This window comes from Apostichopus japonicus, chromosome 11 (genome assembly GCF_037975245.1).
Source record: "Apostichopus japonicus isolate 1M-3 chromosome 11, ASM3797524v1, whole genome shotgun sequence".
Taxonomy (NCBI): domain Eukaryota; kingdom Metazoa; phylum Echinodermata; class Holothuroidea; order Aspidochirotida; family Stichopodidae; genus Apostichopus; species Apostichopus japonicus.
In genome coordinates this window covers 20,833,355-20,852,793 of record NC_092571.1, presented here as the reverse complement: position 1 = coordinate 20,852,793, position 19,439 = coordinate 20,833,355, and the positions used below count along the sequence as shown (strand labels likewise).

The window sequence follows — 19,439 nt, the reverse complement described above, 5'->3', positions numbered from 1 at the left end:
ACACACGAAGATAAGCTTACAGTGTACAGACGTAATATCATTTCTTTAGGATTATTATTCTCATCCATCCATGCAGCTCTCACTAAATTCTTATTACTTCCTTTACTCCCGAAGATGCTTGATGAAAACTATGATTATGATATTTTATATTATAATTCAAGCAGCTGTTATAGGGATAGTTTTGTAATACTACCACTCTAAATGTCACTTTCAGGTCACGCTTCAAACTCTTAGCACTGGTATATTGACGATATGAACTCCTTATCTAGTAGAAACAGAACATTGATACCACCTCATTAGGGCTTAGATGAATCAATGGCCCTACCACTTACGGTAATACCTTTAAAAATCACTCAATGGCAACAATGGCAGTGCCTCTCTGGACAAGTTGATATGCATGCGTGCATGATGAACTTGATCGGTAATCATTGAAGTATTGATTTGCTGTCTGAGAAATGCTAATTCAGTAGTGTCAAGAACAGAAAAACACAAGAAAAGAAAAAGGTTGCAGGTTGTTGTCATCTCAATGTGTATGTTTTCTCACATTGGAAAAAAAAGATTGCTTGCTGCCCTTTTAAAGTTTGAAACTTGCTTTGAGAGGTCCTAACATTTCAGAGGACACCCCAATTTCTGACTTGCCCTTAGAAAGTTGCCTTGCCCCTGTAGGTCCCTATAATTCGAGCCCACCTACTCACGTTACAACTACAAACTGTGCTTTTTTGTGTGACCTGACAATACCATATAAACACTTGTCTCAATTTGAGTGACTTTCAAGAGAGTTACAGTACATGCATATTCATTAGTTTAGTATGGAATCATTGTTATTTCCTGAAGAAACTTTCATCCAGCTGTTTGCTGATTCACAGACGATTACAGTTATTCCGCACTATACCCTATGGATATTCATGTACAGTATATCACCTATTCGCCTCAAGTCATAATTATGGTTAATCCGTTCCTTATTTTATTGCACATGCACACCATAGGTATAGCCAGCCATTGGTACATTAATAGATAATTATTATATAGTCTCTCTTAATGGGATGTAGCTCACATATGTACTAAATTGGTTCCATTTTTGCATTCTTGTTATTTATAAGCTCTGTATTTATCATCTGGGTTCATTGTACTCTTCCATATCATCTTGTAGCTCTATTTATTTGTAGATAAAGGTTATCTTTCTCCAGTACATTCTGCGAACATTACCTGTGGTAGTTACTGTGTAGGGTGCCAAACACATGCATGTACACCATGGTCATACATTGTTGCTATATCAGAGATGCAGGTAAGGAGGGTTGGGGGAGTGGAGGGGAGGGGTGGGGGTAGGGGTAGGGGGGTTGGTTTTATATTGTAGATCTATAGAGAAGTCTTCATTAAGTCATAGTGAAGCCCAAACCTGGTTGACTGTAATAACAGAATCTATCAATGTTCAAATAACAAATGTGAATTGGAAGCCAGTTTCTTTATAGACAGTTTAATACATCTCATTAAGGGATCATCAGGGAATAATTCAGTACATCTGATTAAAGTATCACTGATCAGGGAATAATTTAATACATCTCATTAAGGGATCATCAGGGAATAATTCAATACATCTGATTAAAGTATCACTGATCAGGGAATAATTTAATACATCTCATTAAGGGATCATTAGGGAATAATTCAATACATCTGATTAAAGTATCAATGATCAGGGAATAATATAATACATCTCATTAAGGTATTGTCAGGGAATAATTTAATACATCTGATTAAAGTATCATCAGGGAATAATTTAATACATCCTATTAAGGAATCATCAGGAATAATTCAATACATCTGATTAAAGTACCACTGATCAGGGAATAATTTCATACATCTCATGAAGGGATCATCAGGGAATAATTCAATACATCTGATAAAAGTATCACTGATCAGGGAATAATTTCATACATCTCATTAAGGGATCATCAGGGAATAATTCAATACATCTGATTAAAGTATCATCAGGAAATAATTTAATACATCCTATTAAGGAATCATTAGGGAATAATTTAATACATCTGATTAAAGTATCATCAGGGAATAATTTAATACAATCTATTAAGGAATCATCAGGAATAATTCAATACATCTGATTAAAGTATCACTGATCAGGGAATAATTTAATACATCTAATTAAGGGATCATCAGGGAATAGTTTAATACATCTGATTAAGTATCACTGATCAGGGAATAATTTAATACATCTCATTAAGGGATCATCAGGGAATAATTCATTCCTCATACTTTGTGTATACATCTGTTTCGAAGGCTCTGATTTTTGTCATTTAATAAATACTATGGTTCCTTTGTAGTTAACCATTATCCATCTTTGGGCTTGTACAGCAAATTGACCATATTTGAACAGCATTTGACGATGCAATAGTTGGATCAATTATTCCCTGGCCATGTCAAAAGTATGATGTTGAGAGGATAGCTGTACAGTGTGTATGCTTCCAGGTTGCACATAGGCCAAAAATCTATGCTGCCCTCCAGTTTCACAACAGTAAGCACGTACTGCAGGTTTGCAGATAAATTCCTTTATTGTTTGATATTTGATTCATCCTCGCTGGGCAGAGTTTTGCAGCTGCCTGTAGCTTTTCTTTTTTGACATGATGCCAAAGTTCCTTAAATTAAAATTTAAAAAAAAAAAGGAAAAATAATAATAATAATAGCTAGACTAGTTCTGTAGGCTGTATTCATATGGGATTTGCATGCTCATGAATTGTGGCATTTTAAAGCAGCATTTGTAATAATTGAAATTTATCACACTAGGACACTCACGAGTCTTGATTTTTGCCACTAAATGAAGGTTAATGAGTCAGTACTTATATATATAATAATATATTATAATGTTGTTTCAATCCTCCACATTGTGTAGTCTGATCTTGTCATAGTGATGTATATATATAACACAGTGAAAACATCTACATGAACATGCTAAATGAGCTCTATTGATTTGAGATTGTACAGTAGTAAGAAAAGCAGCATCAAAACATTTTATCAAATTTAAAGCTAACTTCAAAAGCTGCTTTAAAGCTGTCTAACCTGATCTGGGCGTCAAGGAATTCAAATTACAGATTTGATCTTCCAAACGTGATCATTAATTCCCGTCAAACATTCTAAAACTCTTAACATACTTTGGATTAGAGTTACATCATGATAAATACTTGGAATTGCATATCTAAGCTAAAGGACCTGTTTTAGGCCGTCATGATTCCAGGCATCGGTTTGCAATTGTTTGCAATTGAATGCATAAATCGGACAGCTTTAAAGGCATTGAAGACTCGCCCCAAACCGTGTGCTGCGCTCTGAAAAAGTTAACTTTCCGTTGCTTGCCAGTGAAGTTTTCTGCTTGTCGCTACAAAATGCAGACAGTAATGAAACGTGATACCTTGTTATCTTTAGCTGGACCTGAGATGTCAATCGCTGTATCGTTTGTACACTGTGCTGTGGGTATTGACCGCAGCTGTATGTACTGACTGTACACTATAGTGTCTAATTACCGAAGGTAGCAAGCTGTGTGCGTATTTTCTGGGATCGATGGTGGTGTCTAACACTTCTGTTACACCTCATTCGAAACTAGGTCAGATTACCGGCATTAGACGTTTCTTTTTGCGCGAGTCTTCACACCCTTTAACAATTAATCTTTTAGATCTGCGAAGGTGTCGGAAACCATGCACATTTATATGTGAAAGTTTGGAACTGAAAAAAGAGGGAGGTCCTGTGGCAAGATCTCACTGTAGATTCAGGCGTTTCTAACAGAGCTGGGGTATTAACGCATTCAACAGCATTTTAACGAGCCGTGACTGGAGTCATCAAGTTTCCAATGTAAAGTGACTCGAAAACTCTGTCAAGCTTTTAACCACACAGTCGATCCTGTGACTCGAATAATCAAGTCAGGAGTTAAGACTCGGCGTCATAAAAATAACTGGTAAATGATTCAATTCGACTTTGAGGGAAAACGAATCGTAACAAATCAGCTGGGTTGTCGCAGACAGGTAGTTTTGATTATAATCTTCATTTACAACTTCCAATCACTATCGAGTAATCCCATGTGAATGCGGAAAAAATGTTTTCGAGCTATGATTGAAACCTTCCTTCACCTTGGGGAGTCCTCACCTCTTGAAAATGGAATGAAGCTTTCTTCCAACAGGGTGACAAGCGGTGGTGATGATCATTGGGAAGCCAAGACAAGAATATTTTCAATTATATTTTCTTGGAGATCAATTACACCCTTGTGAGTTATTTCCATAACAAAGTTTGTAAACAAATCAGATTTTTATCAGGTTTTTTTCCTGGAGGGTAAAATTTTTTATAACTTACTGTACTCTCATTGAGTAGGGTGTTGTCATTGTCTCATGTGACAGATGATAACTAGTGCCATCAGCTATTAATCTGTTTTCTGTCTTGATTTGAAAGTCTTATTTTGTTTTATCTTGTGTTTAATTCTTATCATAATTGTGATATTGTGATGAGAAGCCATGAAACGGACTATACATGATTGATAGATACCCTTCAATATATAACACAGAAACCATGTGTGATTAGAATCCCATAGTTGCTTCTAATTATATTTACACTTTTTTTAAAAAAAATATTTAGGCCAGTCCAGGAAATTTTGGCTGACAAAATGTTTAATTGCTTCACTTTAATACGAACCTCTGAAGTTTATTTGCTAGTATCATTGTCTCTACAATATTGGTATAAAGTTGAATGACGGTTAATGTTTCCAGGAGGAATGATCATTCCTTAAGTAAAGTAGGGGTGGGTAGGAGGTGGGTAGTGGGCATTGTGGGATTCAGTGGGAAATTAAATGACCTATTGCCTTTATTGGGTTCTGAGCTTGTAAATCGGAAAACAAGATTTTCGGAAAAGTAGTCTAACATTATAAAGGAACAGAAAAGCTGTATGTTGGTTATTAACTTGTACTAATTAAGGGGTCGTATAATTATATCATCCCCCCCTCCCCCATTCCCAAGTGAACTCTCTCATCAGTATGCTAACAATTAATGTTTGAAGATAGCTGTGGCAGTCAGTGTTGTTGATGTGTCTCTAATTGTACAGCACCTAGTTGTAGCAACAAGATCATGTACCAATAGTACAGGCTCCAAATGTTAATTGTCAAGCTTAATTATCATATGTTTTATCCAGTACATATATCATCACTAATATGTTATCAGAGGATGTTCCCAATGAATCGTCACGTCGTTATATTAGTCGGATGGAATTCTACAGTCAGTTATGCCAACAATTTGTGGTCCATCCGTGTCGTAAGGACCGATCTTTTATCGATCTTTTATCTCTTATTGTCATTGCGAAGAACGCCTCCTTAGATTGAAACGCAATCATGCAACTGGAAGTAATTAATTTACTAGCACAAGGGGGGGGGAGGGGGTGACAACAGACATAGATAAAGGGGCATGAGCTGGGTTATAGTTTATAGACCTTTCATATCACGCTGGAGAGAAAACACACGAAAGAAAGAAAAGAAAAGTTCAAAGCGATATAAATGCTTTCATGTTTCATCTGAATTGTTATCAATAAGAGTGTAGAGATACTTTATACACTCTGACTCTTAGAAGATGATTTTTTTTTTTTTTTTTTTAAAGATTAATATAACGTATTCAATGTAAAGAATGCAAGCTGTTCAAAAGAATTGCTACTGATAGCTGTTTAAAGGGGAACAGTTTTTTTTTTTAATATTGTCAAAATAAGCAATTTCTTTGCATTTTGCATAGGAGGTTAAAAAAAATTGTAACATTTTTTTTCCAGAAGTCTTCAACATCTGTGAATAACTTTTGAACAGTTTTAGAGAAATCCTCAGCTAAAAAGTTTGAAAGTTTTTCCAAGTTTCCCTTCACATGTGTCTAATAATACTAAAATGAAGAATCGTCTAGGCAACCTAATGTTGAGGATCGTATTGAATCTGTTATTACAGCTTGTTTGATAAACCTTGAATCTTCAATGGATAGAAAAATGTAGGACGTATACATCTTAGTTCAGTAAAAAGTGATGAAAAAATCTGAGAAGGTGTCTTATTTTCATCGATTTTAATCGTATTTTGAGTTACATAGCATGGTTGAAACTGACAAATGAATTGAAAGTAGTTCTTGTTAAAAAACATTAGCTCCTGCATAAGCACAGAATGGATTTTCAAAATCTGCATGACATGTTTTGCGGTTACGGAATTGATCCCCTAACTCAAGATATCATGTTTCCCTTTAAAGGTGGCAGTTAAACACAATGTTTTTCTTGAGACGGTAATCCTGTAGAAAGTCTCTGCAAACTTTCCTTTCAATCTTGTATATCCACCCCGAAGGGTGCTCAAAAATCATTTCGGTCACCTAATTCTTTCAAGTGTCAACTCTTGCGTTATTTATTCATCTACTTTAAACCAGTTGAAAGATCGTGGATACCAGAGATTTGAAAGTATTCTTTCAAGTTATGATAATAATGGGAGGCCTCTGAGGACGGTCAGTATAGCACACTAACAAAGGATACAGGTGGGCTTGATTTCGGAGATGGCATGTACCCCTGGCGGCACCCATGCCGGGCAAAACACAAGCACAAATTAGCGTGGCATTGGTTTGAAATTGAATAAATATGCTTCCCTTTTTTTAACAGATTGCAGTTAAAGGCCAAAAGAATAAATTGCATCTCCTTGGTGGTAGGTCCGCTTAATGTAGATTAAAAAAGTCGAGAGAGAAGTTAAAAGGGAAAGTAATTTATTTTCTTCTGTGAAGTTATTGAAGTTTGTCCAAACTAGGGAGATGTAGGAAGTAGATCATATTGTGTGGTAGTTCAAGTTTAATGTCTCCCATTAGGATGCACTGTAAATAAATACATGAGTCAGGTTTTACCTACAACAAGTTTCTTCCTGAAACTTTGTTGGGAATTTCCTCAATCTTTTGTATATGATCTACATATATGTATACATTTTACAGTATGGTTGTATTGCAATCTAAGCACAAGATTTCTGTTTTGTATATATATATATACACAGTTGCACATCAGGGAAAAATTTAGTGCTTGGATGTCGTATAGCAGGCTCCTGACTGTTACCATACAAAATACCGTGGTGCGTGTTTAAAAACAATAAAAAAACAAACAAAAAACTTTGCACTTGTATAGCAATTAGCCCATTTTTCATATCATTGTTTACGATGCGATACCGGATAAATTGTTCCCTGTAAGAGATTAAAAGAATGATATTTAAAGATCTGCTTTATTGGCTCCAATTATAGCACGCTATAGCTAGAAAGTTTTGTGATTACGTAATCGACCTGCCACGGTCGTCATCCACCTCAGGCTCTAAGATTAGCCTGCATAGCTTCTTGACACCATTTGGCTCTTTTGCGTAAATGCTGTGTGGAAATATGTTAATGTCTACAATGTAGTTAATCATACAGCGTTCACACAAAGACCCTCATACAAGAAAAAATATGTGGCAGGCGTTGCAGACTAATTGGTAAAAAGAGGCCATTTTATGCACTTATGACCAAGGCAGGTTGATTACGTAATCTTAAGAAACTTTTCCATGATAGGGTGCTGTAGTTGGGGTCTATACGGCAGACCTTTAATCTGAACTGAAATCATCGGGTATCCATACTTCCGACTCGTTAAAAGTCATCAAAAGTACCTTTCCTGTGCTTCTGCCAAATCATTTGTGCGTACTGCCTCGCGACATTGAGAGATATGCTCACAATGTGAGACATTTTAGAATGTCTCAGCGAGGCAGGATTCCTTGAGGGCAGTGGTTGCCATGTTTGTCGAATACTCAAGATCAGTGACCATTTATTTGACTTTCTAGCATATTTGGATGTCAGTTCTTAATGACCTTTAATCACCAGACATTCAACCCTGCTTCTAGCAATGATACAACCAAACCCCCTCATGTGAAATGGTCTAGTCTAGCTGCGGTTTCTCTGTCTTGGTTGGTGATCACGATTCTTAACACCCTCAAGGCTCAAGGTGGAAATGTCCAGTCGTGGCATCATTAGATCCCTTTCTTTCCCAAATTCCTTGTAATTTTTGTGTCAAGTTTTTATACTGTAGGGCTAACAACTTTCATTGCCAAACAAAACTGGGTTGGGTAGACCACATGGTCCCATATTTAGTCCTAACTGTTGATTCTGTTACAGTTTTTTTTCCAATTCACAGCCAGACATTGCCACCCATGTGCTGTTCCCTCTCTATGAAAAACACATGTGACTTGTCGCCATGACAACAAAATCACCACCTGCAATCTGACTTCCATTCATCCAAATTGATTGTGAAGTTTTCCCAAATGATAAATCTTAAAGTCATTTAGATAGATTTGGAGCAAGTGTCAAATTAGAGATATATATCACTGTTAATTAAGTTAAGGATTCAAGTCCCTGGCAATCAGTGAGCCCTTGCAGTGCAAGTATGTTTGTAAAGGTAAAAGAAATAAACTTATCTAAAAATAGTGAAAATAATAATACTATAAAAAAAAACCAGGATGCTGATGAAGGAAGGTTATCTTCATCCAATAGTTGATTTTTTTGTGTGTTACACTGCTACAAATGTCTGGTCCATGTTGGGCTAGAATAAAGGACCAAAATAGATGAAAGTACAGCATAGTGTTAGTAATAATAGTGGTTTCATAGATTGACTATTTAGTAGGCAGTTTGGAAGAATTGCTGGAAATTGGTGACTAATTTAACCAAACCAGCTGCTTTAAGGAATGAAATACGATTAACACCCCTCCTTCTCAGGGCTCCCAACACTGGGGAGTAGGAGGAGGGGCAAGATAAGGGCAATGAGAACTATTCCCCCCCAATAATTGTTTACATCACTGATTTTTATGCAACTTGATTGTCCATATAGTAAATTATCTGTTAAAATACTAAGGATATTTTAAAGCAGTATTTGCACTTACCAAAGATAATTACTTGGTTCCAACCACATCAAGCATATCTATATTTCTTACCAAATTTTATCCTGCGTTTATTGAAATTAATCACCTTGAACTCCCCATTTTGCCGGACGAAATAGGAGGTTTTGTGGGATTTCTAAAGGAAGTATTCTTAAAATTTGTTGGTCCAGATAATTATGACTAATAAGGATAGAAAGGTTTTTTTTTCTTCAGAAATCAGTCAAAAAGTCTCTAAGTACAAAATTGACTTTAAGATTTTGAAAATGGAAAAGATCTGTCACAATTTTGTGACATCAGCCACGTATCGTTTACAAGACACATTCTGACTGCAATCTTTGCAGGACTTAGTTGTCGTCTGAATTGTGGAAATAAAACCATACGACTAAATTGATCTAATGTAGAGAAAGTTGCAATCTTCTTGATGTTTCTATTATTGAACTTTTTATACGATAAATAGTAAGAAAAAGTTGATTTAGTATCATCTCCTACTTAATCCATCAAGCATTTGCCGTCCTAGCAGGCTCCGTAACATTATTCGTTGGAAAAGTTACAATAAAGTCTAAAAATCTTGGTACAAGTTTATCTTTCCAATGTAGGTAAATAGAATGGTTGCACTTTCTATTCTGTTGTTTGTTGATCTTCTTTGCATGAAAAGTTAAACCAGTGGAATGTCAGCTGGCCATGTCTGGGTATTTCAGAGATTTTTATTTATGTTTGTTGAAAACATTTTACATTTGTTGACTGATCTTTTTCCTTTGAAGACTTTGCGAAAAGGAGGCCAGCTCGGAAAACTGGGAAAGTTCTAACCCTGGTAATCCCTTCAGCTGGCGAAGCTGTGTCACTCACTGGAAGTAACACAATTGAACCCTTTGTCAAATCCTCAATCAAATTCCCCAGTTGGGATATACTTATAAATTTGTCTCCCTTTCAAATTTTGTATTCTGCTATGATTGAAAACACTTGCTTAAATCCATTCACAAAGGAGCTTGGCTCCCACAACAACAAAAATAAATAGAAAAAAAAAGGGGGGGGGGGGAGGGAAATATTGAACTGCTTCAATATTTTGTAAAATTGATAGAAACAAAGTCTTTCAGATTCTAAATAAACTAGAGAGGGAAGTATAGATTGGTGAACCTGGGAGGATCACTTCTTTGGTTGGAATTCCCCTAAGTGCGTTAGATTGTTTCCTTTCTGATTTTTCTATCATAGCATCAGCATATCAGGAAATCATCATTGCTGAAAGGTTACATGTTTCCCTTTCCAATTTTTTACGTTGGTGTGTGTAGCCTGGACTGTTTGAGCAAGCAAGGTTTTGCCTGTCCCCTCAAGCAAACTCTGCGAGTTTCAGCTGGTTGCCTTATGTGTAGACACTTGTTGACAGGAAGGTAGTAGTTAACCAATGTAGTTGCTTCACTTGTTTGGTTTCCACCGTTGATGTTTCACGGGTCTCCTTTGAGATTCATGGTTCTCATGTTTGCTACCAAACTTTGTGGAAAATATTTCCCTAGGTGATTTTGTTACCCTGGATGGTTGTCTCTTTTATGCTGCCTTGGAATTGGAAGATCAACTTAAAAGTCATTCTAGTTCCTGGTGGAGGATTGTTTTAGCTGGGTTTCCCAAATACTTTTTAACAGCTTTGTGGATAATGTTTCTTTGAGCTAGCTGGGAAATAATGTTCATCAAATTATTGACAAGCTGAGTGACTCATTCTTTTTCTTTTTTGTCTGGTGAAGGATATATTTTGGAAATATTTTTTGGAACTGTGACCAAAGTTTTATGAGCGGCGTCTGGATTTTGACTTCACTGTGATCTCTGTGAATTGGTTTCGATCTTGATTCTCAAGGTTTATGATAACCTCGGCTGATCAAAACTGTGACTCACGTCATCAGGGCAGAATCGGACCCACCTTGGATTTTGAAATAAACTGTCTGCATGTTTACGAATTTTGTTTTTTTCTTTTGGGGCTCGCACTCCTCATAGTCCTTCTTCATTTCCCGCTCCACAAAATAATTAAAGGCTGCTTATTTCGGTCGATTGGTTTGTGAGCAAATTCTCTATAGAGTGAGGTTAGAAAATTGGTGGTATTCGTTGAATACATCTCACAGATTCTGAATCGGTTTCCGTATACTAACAGAATTTTTATTCAAATTTCAGTTTGATAATATCCTAACTTTCCACTATAATTTCATTATCAATTATTACAAGACAAATTAGACAATTGAAACATTTGATTCAATTAAAGTTTATCCTTAAAAGCAAGAAAAACTCAGCTGACACATTGCAGTAATCATTTGGCCATTCACCGTTGGAACATTTTGAACATCCACTTGACCAAGTTTTCACACTGACTTAAATATTATCACATAACTGAACGATAAATCAGCATTAAATATACAGACCCACATTTTTCAGCATCAAGCTCTTTTTTTCTTTGACTGATGAAACATGATTATCTCATAAAAAAATGCAAAAGTCCTTGGAATATTTTGCTGCTGTTTAAACGTTTTCTTTTCGAGGAGCTTTAGTGTCTGACTTAAATCTTTGGTATATAGTCACACGAAAAACTTAGTACTTTAGTAAACAGACGGACAAGACCCTCCCTCCCTCCCTGTCACAAATAAAGAACACATACCACATGGTCACAATGTGTCACATGTTGACATCCATGTGATCTATCCAACACGTTTGACTTTTGCAGAACAATAGATGTATAATCTGTGATAATTGTAGCAAAAATCAAAATGCCAGGATTACACGGTGCAATTTTACTCTTATGTGTAGTGACTGTGATAGTTCCCGAGACTACCACAACGACGACGACGACGCCGAACGTTGCCCCAAACGTACACGGGTGCCGCGGCGATTCAGCTTTCCAATGTAGCGATGGGAGTGGCTGCATCTCAAACGGGAAAATTTGTGATGGTTTTAGAGATTGTAGAGATGGTTCGGATGAAACTGGCTGTCCTGGTAAGTAAAAGATGCAAGCTTTGTGTGTCGGTCTGTTTATATGTCTGTCTGTCTGCCTGCCAGCCTGTTTGCTTCCATGGTCCATTCGGTCCTACCAGATGTATGTCGGGTCCTATAAGCTGCTATCAGCAACTATAGCTCTGTTTATTGACATCTGGCCTTAGGGCAGACACTGTATTTCCTTGTTGTAGCCAGGAATGCCAGACATAGACACAACCGCAAAAAAAGACTAGTACTACTTTCTTTGTATGCAGGTTTATCCTTATCTTTCTGTCTGTAGGTCCTATCTCTGTACCTGTCATATTGTACTATTTTGAATGGCTTCGATCAAAGGTTGGCCTATGTTAATAATCATCATACTATTGTGTTATACCTAGCATATGAGCCATACCACTCGAAATTCGCTAAATGCTGTCAGTGTTGAATCAAACAGCAGAAATTACATTTATTCTGTATTATATATATTTGTACATTTTTCTTTTCTTTTCTCCCAGGGAGTCTCCTACCTTGTCTTTTTAAGACTTTATGGGAGACTTCCTTTCCCATTGTACACAATTGTCGATAAAACAAAATAAATGAATGAAATACTGTAAGCAAAATTGGAGGAGTGGTGTTGTCGAGCGTTACTTGTATGGAGAGACCAGGTACATTGTAACTTCAGACTTCCTAACAAACAGAATTTAAAGACATCGGTGAATATGTTCACTTGCTATATTTATGTTATACAATTAGTTATACCAAATGCTCAAGAATATTGACCAAAATATGATTGTACTTGATCTAACTCATCAGGGAGACTTGCTCTATCCTGTTAATCAAACAACAGAAATTAGCAAAGTTGGAGGAGTGGTGTTGTCGAGCGTTGCTTGTATGGGGAGACCAGGTTCTATTGTGACTTCTGACTTCCTAACGAACAGAATTTAAAGACATCAGTGTATATGTTTACTTGCTATATTTATGTTATACAATTAGTAATGCCAAATACTCAAGATATTGACCGAAATATGATTGTACTTGATCTAACTCATCGGGGAGACTTGCTCTGTCCTGAATTTATTTAATTAAATAATCATTTACTTAAATAAACGCTAATGTATTTATCAACTGACTTAACCATATAGTGCACCTCTTGAACTATGTTATGTTCTGGTGGGAATAAACGTCTGCTCACCATTACCTTAGGAACAAACAAATTAATCAAATCCATCAAGATCTCTCATTCTCTATAGTCATTCAAATGTACTCTGAAAACCCTGCATAATCTTATAACTTTACTTGAGAGTCACAGGCGTAGGAGGCGGGGGGGGGGGGGGGCTGGGCAACCAAATTTTTTTGTGAAATTCGGGCAATATGCTGAGAATTTTCGGGCACCTACTGAAAGAAAAATAATTTGCAATGTGTTTTTCAGTGGTTAAACTTATATTTTTCTTATCATTATTATTGTAACGACTTTCCCAATAATCATCACCAATATGGAAGGGTTATAACACGGAAACTGATTGTATGTTATTGGCATGCGATGTAATAACTGATGCATGCCTATATGATATATGCACATTATAACACGGAAACTGATTGTATGTTATTGGCATGCGATGTAATAACTGATGCATGCCTATATGATATATTATATATATATATATATATATATATATTTACGTGTATCTATGTATATATACTGTTAGCTTTTCAACAACTTTCATGAAAACAGTGTTATATTTTATTATTCATAGATCTACAGCCATTGCTCTCTGATATTGAAACTTGTTGGTGATTAATTCACATCAGATCGTGATCTCTTTGCTAGCTTGATAATTTGTGAAGTATACCATGCAAAATTGATTTAGGCTTAGGGAAACCCTGCTGGGAATTATCCTGAGGGGGTTTCACAAATATAGCCTCCCTTTCTTTAACCAGCTCCATTTTAGCAGCTCAGTCAATAGATGCTGCTGTATTTTGTTGGAGAATGTTGACGGAAAGCACGCACATACTGCTATCAGACATAAATGTTTCCACCATCTGAAAATGGAATTATTAAAAGGTCATTAGTTTTGGCCCAATAAAAGCACTCAGAAATTTACTGGAAATTTTTCAAAGTACTTTCTAATAGCAGCTTTGATCCTCCAAGTTGTTCCCATGCCATTGAGGGTTATTTTCAATTCCTCTGTGTAGATAAGAGAGGAAATGTGAGCATGGGTGACCATTATCTGATAATCTAGCATATTTAGGGGCAATGGTGATGACCTTTAAATGAACCAAAACAGCATTGTTGGATGGATGGGATTTTTATGTAGTAATGTTGGACTGCTTCATTCCAAACTTGATCATTTAAAGCTACTGCACATGGCTAATTTCGCACATCTGGATATATTTGGGCCCTTATATAGTCACAAAACGAAGGTATGATGGATTTGGCGTGCATACCGTTTGGCATAAACCAGATCAATACCAAACATCTGGTTGTGTACATGAATTGATAACCCTATATTTAGCTCTAAGTATGGGGAGAGGTTAAGGAGGGGGTTGGGGGGCAGCATGTGTAAAGGATCAACTAGCTTCACAATTTGATTATAACAAAATACATAACCTTCTGCGATATGTATGAGCTTCTAAATCACAGGACAATATGTGCCTTAACTCATTGTGTGTAGTATGGTAACCCTGGTTGCAGAAGGTTCCTCCCCCCCACCCAACCCCTGGCATATCCACAGACTAACTATAGGATCTCTTAAGTATGTGGAACTGAATCAAAGTATCCATCCTTTTACTTTTTCCTTCCCCCACTCCCTCCCTCCCTCCCCCCCCCCATACCTGTCTCTTTTACTGCACTTCAAAATATATAAAGATATCTTTGGACCATAGATTTCAGTTGACCAACTTTCATTTACTCTACCAGAATGCTGAAATTCTCTTGGTTTAAACTGTAAATATTGTTGATGTATGTAGTGTTTCTGAAATTTGAATTGCTTTTCCAGCTCTTAATATTTAACATATAGTTAACAACAACTATAAATTAGATCCCAATTGTAAGAAAGGAAGAGATTTAAGACAAAACAATATCCCCCCCCAAATGTGTAGTCTGCATGTCTGGTAAATTGGTAATAAAACTTTTACATCAGTCAAGGGATTCAAAACTTAGTTCTGTGATGGGCATACCAGCTATAACTCCCAGGTTTATAGCTCCATGCTATAACTATCTAGCAATGCAAGGTATGTGTCGAGGGATTCATAACTTAATTCTGTGATGGGCATACCGGTGAAGTCTCTATGTTCCGACGTCTCTATGTTCCGAGAAATTGTTTGAACTCTTAATTTTTTTTAACCAAAATTTTTTCGGACCCAATTTTTTTTTGGAGACTCAATCTTTTTGGTCCCCCATTTTTCGGACCAAATTTTTTTGGGGGACTTAATTTTTTGGGCCCCAAATTTTTGGGACCCAATTTCTTTTTGGGGGGGACTCAATTTTTTTGGACCAACATTTTTTCTGACCTACCTTTTTGGGGGACACAATTTTTTGGATGCACCAAATTTTTCTCAGGAAAAAAAGGGCCCAAAGTTCGTTACGACCCAAATAGTGCTTGTGACCGAAAATTGCTTGTGACCCGAAATTTAATTGTTTGTACTCAAATTTTTTGGAACCAAAATCAGTTTTGTCCAAAAAAATTTTGGTCCGAAAAAAGTTGGTCCGAAAACATGTTGGTGTCAAAAAGTTTGGTCCCAAAAAAATTTGGTCATAAAATTATATTGGTCTAAAATAATTTTGGTCCGAAAAAAGTTGGTCCGAAAAACATGTTGGTCAACAATTTTGGTCCAAAAAAATTGAGTCCGAAAAAATTTGGGTAAAAAAAATTAGAGTCCAAAAAAATTGTCGGAACATAGAGACGTCGGAACATAGAGATGTCGGAACATAGAGACGTCGGAACATAGAGACGTCGGAACATAGAGATGTAACCGGCATACCAGCTATAACTATCTAGCAATGCAAGGTACATATCAAGGGTTTCAAAACTTAGTTCTGTGATGGGCATACCAGCTATAGCTATCTAGCAATGCAAGGTATCAGCTGCATTGTAGTATAGAAAGGATTTTTGTGGAAACAATTAGTGCGTATACAGAAGGGAAGCTGTCACATTTGTATGGAATACGCCAAAAAGACTCATCATCAAACCAGTGATGAATTTCTAAAAGATGTGTCCATGCTCACGAGAGATGTGTCCATGCTCTGAAAGATATGTGCAAAATCATTCATCAGGAAGTGGTTGATGCAAACCCAGATGTATGTTGATGTAAATAGATATGATGCAATCATATTGCTGAGCACTGTAAATGAGTGTCCCATTGTGGCCCGGGAAGGGGTCTACGTGGAGAAGGCATCAATCTTTGATATGTAAAGGGTCCTTAGATGCAAGATGGTGTTATATTTTGAAACTTTTGAAGTATTTGTTCAACCCAACGGAAAATATCTTGGAGAAAAACAAAGTTGGAAGTTGCAAATTTTTCAACTTTTATGCCACCATTTGAAGTAAGATTTAAATAGATAAGCTAGTTATGTATGTCGTTTATGGCACAGTGGAGTCAGTGAGGTTGAGAAAAATCATAGAAAAGGATGCAAAATGCTGCTTAAAGTATGTCTGTTTAAATTTAAAATCAGGAAGAATTTTTAATGCGTCAGTCTGGTTTAATAATAAAATATATATCCCACGTAACATCATCATCCTTTTAAATTGTAAAACTTTATAGGTTGCCTGGGCAACTACATCCTGTTTATCAGACTATGGAATGTCAAACCTGTCACTTGGGGGGAGTGTTTCTGGATTCTTGGACTTTACTTTGTAGGTCAAAATTTAATCATATCACTTTTAGGAATTAATTCCTCCAGAGAACGATAAGGTATCTTGTATCTGTTCTTTCAAATCTACCCTTTCATTTGTAACCAGTTTTTATAGGGTACTGAACAAAGCCTGTTTTGATTAAAGTATGTAACAGTTCAAATCAAAGTTGATATGAACTTTCCATGATTTGTCGTGGTCTTCCCTAAGGAAGGAAATATGGGGGTTGTTTTATGGTTCTTCATCTCCACCTATACTCACAGGAAAACAAACTGGTGAAGCTGGTTAATATTTGGAATTATAAAAGATGTCCGTGCTACTTTAAAGGTTAGCTCAGCGGTTGGCTTGTTTGTGACTGATAAAGCAGAACATACTCTTAATAGAAGCTTCCTGGTGAAGTTTGCACTCCATATTTACCTGTGATATCTCCCAAAATGGAATAAGATTTTTCTTAGTTGGTCGGTGAAGTTGTTGATGACAGTTATCTCTATCACATAGACCATTAATGATGATAGGGTTTGTGTCTGTTTTAATATCACTTTATAATTTTGAGCAGTCAACTGGTTGTAACCACATGTATGGTCAATATTACTACAATGGATTGTGCTCTGGCATGTATCTGTTATATTCCTCATTGCTTATTCATCACTTCTTGAATCCAAGAACTGAGTCTACTAATACTTTCAAGAAATGGTCTTATTTCCCCTGTTCTGTTCAATTTGCTTTCCTCTCTCTAGCTCACTTTACCAGCTTTTACCCTGCAACCAACTTCCTCCCCCCCCCCCGCACGACACCATATTACTCCACTGGTGCTTTTTCTGTAATGTGTTGCTGGTTAAAGTGACATGTTTTAGTTTTGTTTAGTAAATAGTGTAGTAAATATTTCTCAATGAGAAGGTGAAGGTGCAAGGGCTAGATGGTCCTCCTTATATGGGTAATGCTTTAGGTCAAAGGTTAAATTTGGAAGAAAATCAACCAGGAGTCACTCTCACTGTTTGCTGTGCAATACTAACACAGGCACATACTTTCGGAAGTAATTTATCTGAATTAGGGAACGGGGGCTTGATTCTGCGCTTGTTGATTTCCTAACCAGTTGTTACTGTAATTTTTACTGCGATGACGTTTCATGGAATGGTAATCGACAATATCTCCGAGTATCTGTAGGAGTTTAAACTTGTCACGGTAAACATTTGAGCCTTGGATTAAGTGGTCGTTAGTGGTGGTGACGAACAACCTCGATCATTGGATGAAGCTTGTCCTAAGAAGTGGAAGTCATGAGAGCAACAACGCCAGTAATACATGAAATAAGTGGCTAACTGAGCAAAGTTTTCAAAATGAATTATTGAAATGATAAACTAACAGGTGTACTTCTCATCTCATCAACTTATAGTTGAGTTTTATTTCAACAAATTAATGAGAATTAGCTAGAAGATGCTGATAATTCAAGTGTACAACAGGAAGAGCAGGTGGGGTAAGGGGGGTCAGGCAGGGGGTGGGGGTTAGAGCAATAGTTTGAGGTCAGCAGGGGGTGAGGCGTGGGATGGGAGGGGCAGGGGAGGGGATGAGAACAATAGTTTGAGATTAGCGAGCTCTGTACTAAAGTTGACTGAGGTTTTAGAAAAGAACGTTGAATACCAAAGATGAAAACAGAAAACAAAATGAACGCAGCATAAAGCAATTACTTTTGATTCCAACGTTGCAAATACGTGGGTGAAATCAATCATGGTGGGATTCCATGGTTGATAAGGTATATTCCAGATCTCTTTAGACAACAGCGAGCATTTGTTAAAAACTAATACCACTTTTTGCATTCTCATCTTACATTTGTAGAAGCAGTAACTTCTAAGCCTAACCCCAAGACACCATCATTAGCCACCCCTGAAGGTACTCCTACGCCCTCGCCAACCAGCTCGGAGGGCCGCTGTCCCAGTGGACAGGCCCGTTGCCATTCTGGCGACCAGTGTGTTCTTGACGAATATAGATGCGATGGGGACTTTGATTGCGATGATGAATCGGACGAGTTTGCTTGTCGTAAGTATTAATTTAATAGAATAGTTTGAAGCTAATTAAGTCAAATTTTGCTTTAAAAAGAAATATAAAAAAATCAAGTTTTGGGTTACAAATTTAATTACGGAAGGAGGATCAGGAGTTGCTGTTTTCCTTGAATTCCTTGAAAATTCTTTTAGTTTGATTGGTTGATTGTTGTTGTTGTTTTTTTTGTGCCAGCAGGAAATAGCAAAATAGATAAGTTTAATTTACAAAGAGAAGAAACTTTGAAGATGGAGGTCAAAGACATAAAGCAATAATGATCCAACAAAATTTGTAAAAAGTACTAAAATCAGCTTCTTTAACATTTGAGGCAGAATTTTCAAAAGAAATATTATCCACAAACAACTATCCTATAATGATCATTCCAGCAACTGAATGTGTTATGTTAATATGAGGAATAACATTCCTCATTGACCACCAATCTTCAATTATGATGTGATTTTTGTCTTACGGGGAATAAGTTTAATGGTTGTTACAATTGGTGTAACCCAACCCAGGCAGTGCCAACATCATAAATCAAAACTAAAACTTGGCCAGAGACAGCACCGCCGCTAACTCAGTGGAGTTTAATCTCAGGTGAACCCAAACATCCGCATTCCATGACGCATATAGTCTCGCTTTAATCCCGTAAATTGTGTCAATTAAAAGCCTCTAATGATCTTGTGGTAGAC

General features: G+C 36.7%; 1 protein-coding gene across 4 annotated transcripts in view; it reads left to right on the top strand.

Moving 5' to 3' along the window:
- Positions 1 to 19,439, top strand: part of LOC139975614 (basement membrane-specific heparan sulfate proteoglycan core protein-like) — a 181,990-nt gene that overhangs the window by 65,819 nt on the left and 96,732 nt on the right. For 2 of the 4 annotated variants that reach the window (XM_071983658.1, XM_071983657.1), the window contains exons 7-8: positions 11,705 to 11,890; positions 18,550 to 18,750. In XM_071983658.1, the coding sequence (XP_071839759.1) occupies positions 11,705 to 11,890; positions 18,550 to 18,750 (387 nt within the window). The remainder of the gene's footprint in view (positions 1 to 11,704; positions 11,891 to 18,549; positions 18,751 to 19,439) is intronic. The other 2 variants (XM_071983660.1, XM_071983659.1) reach the window with 1 other exon arrangement.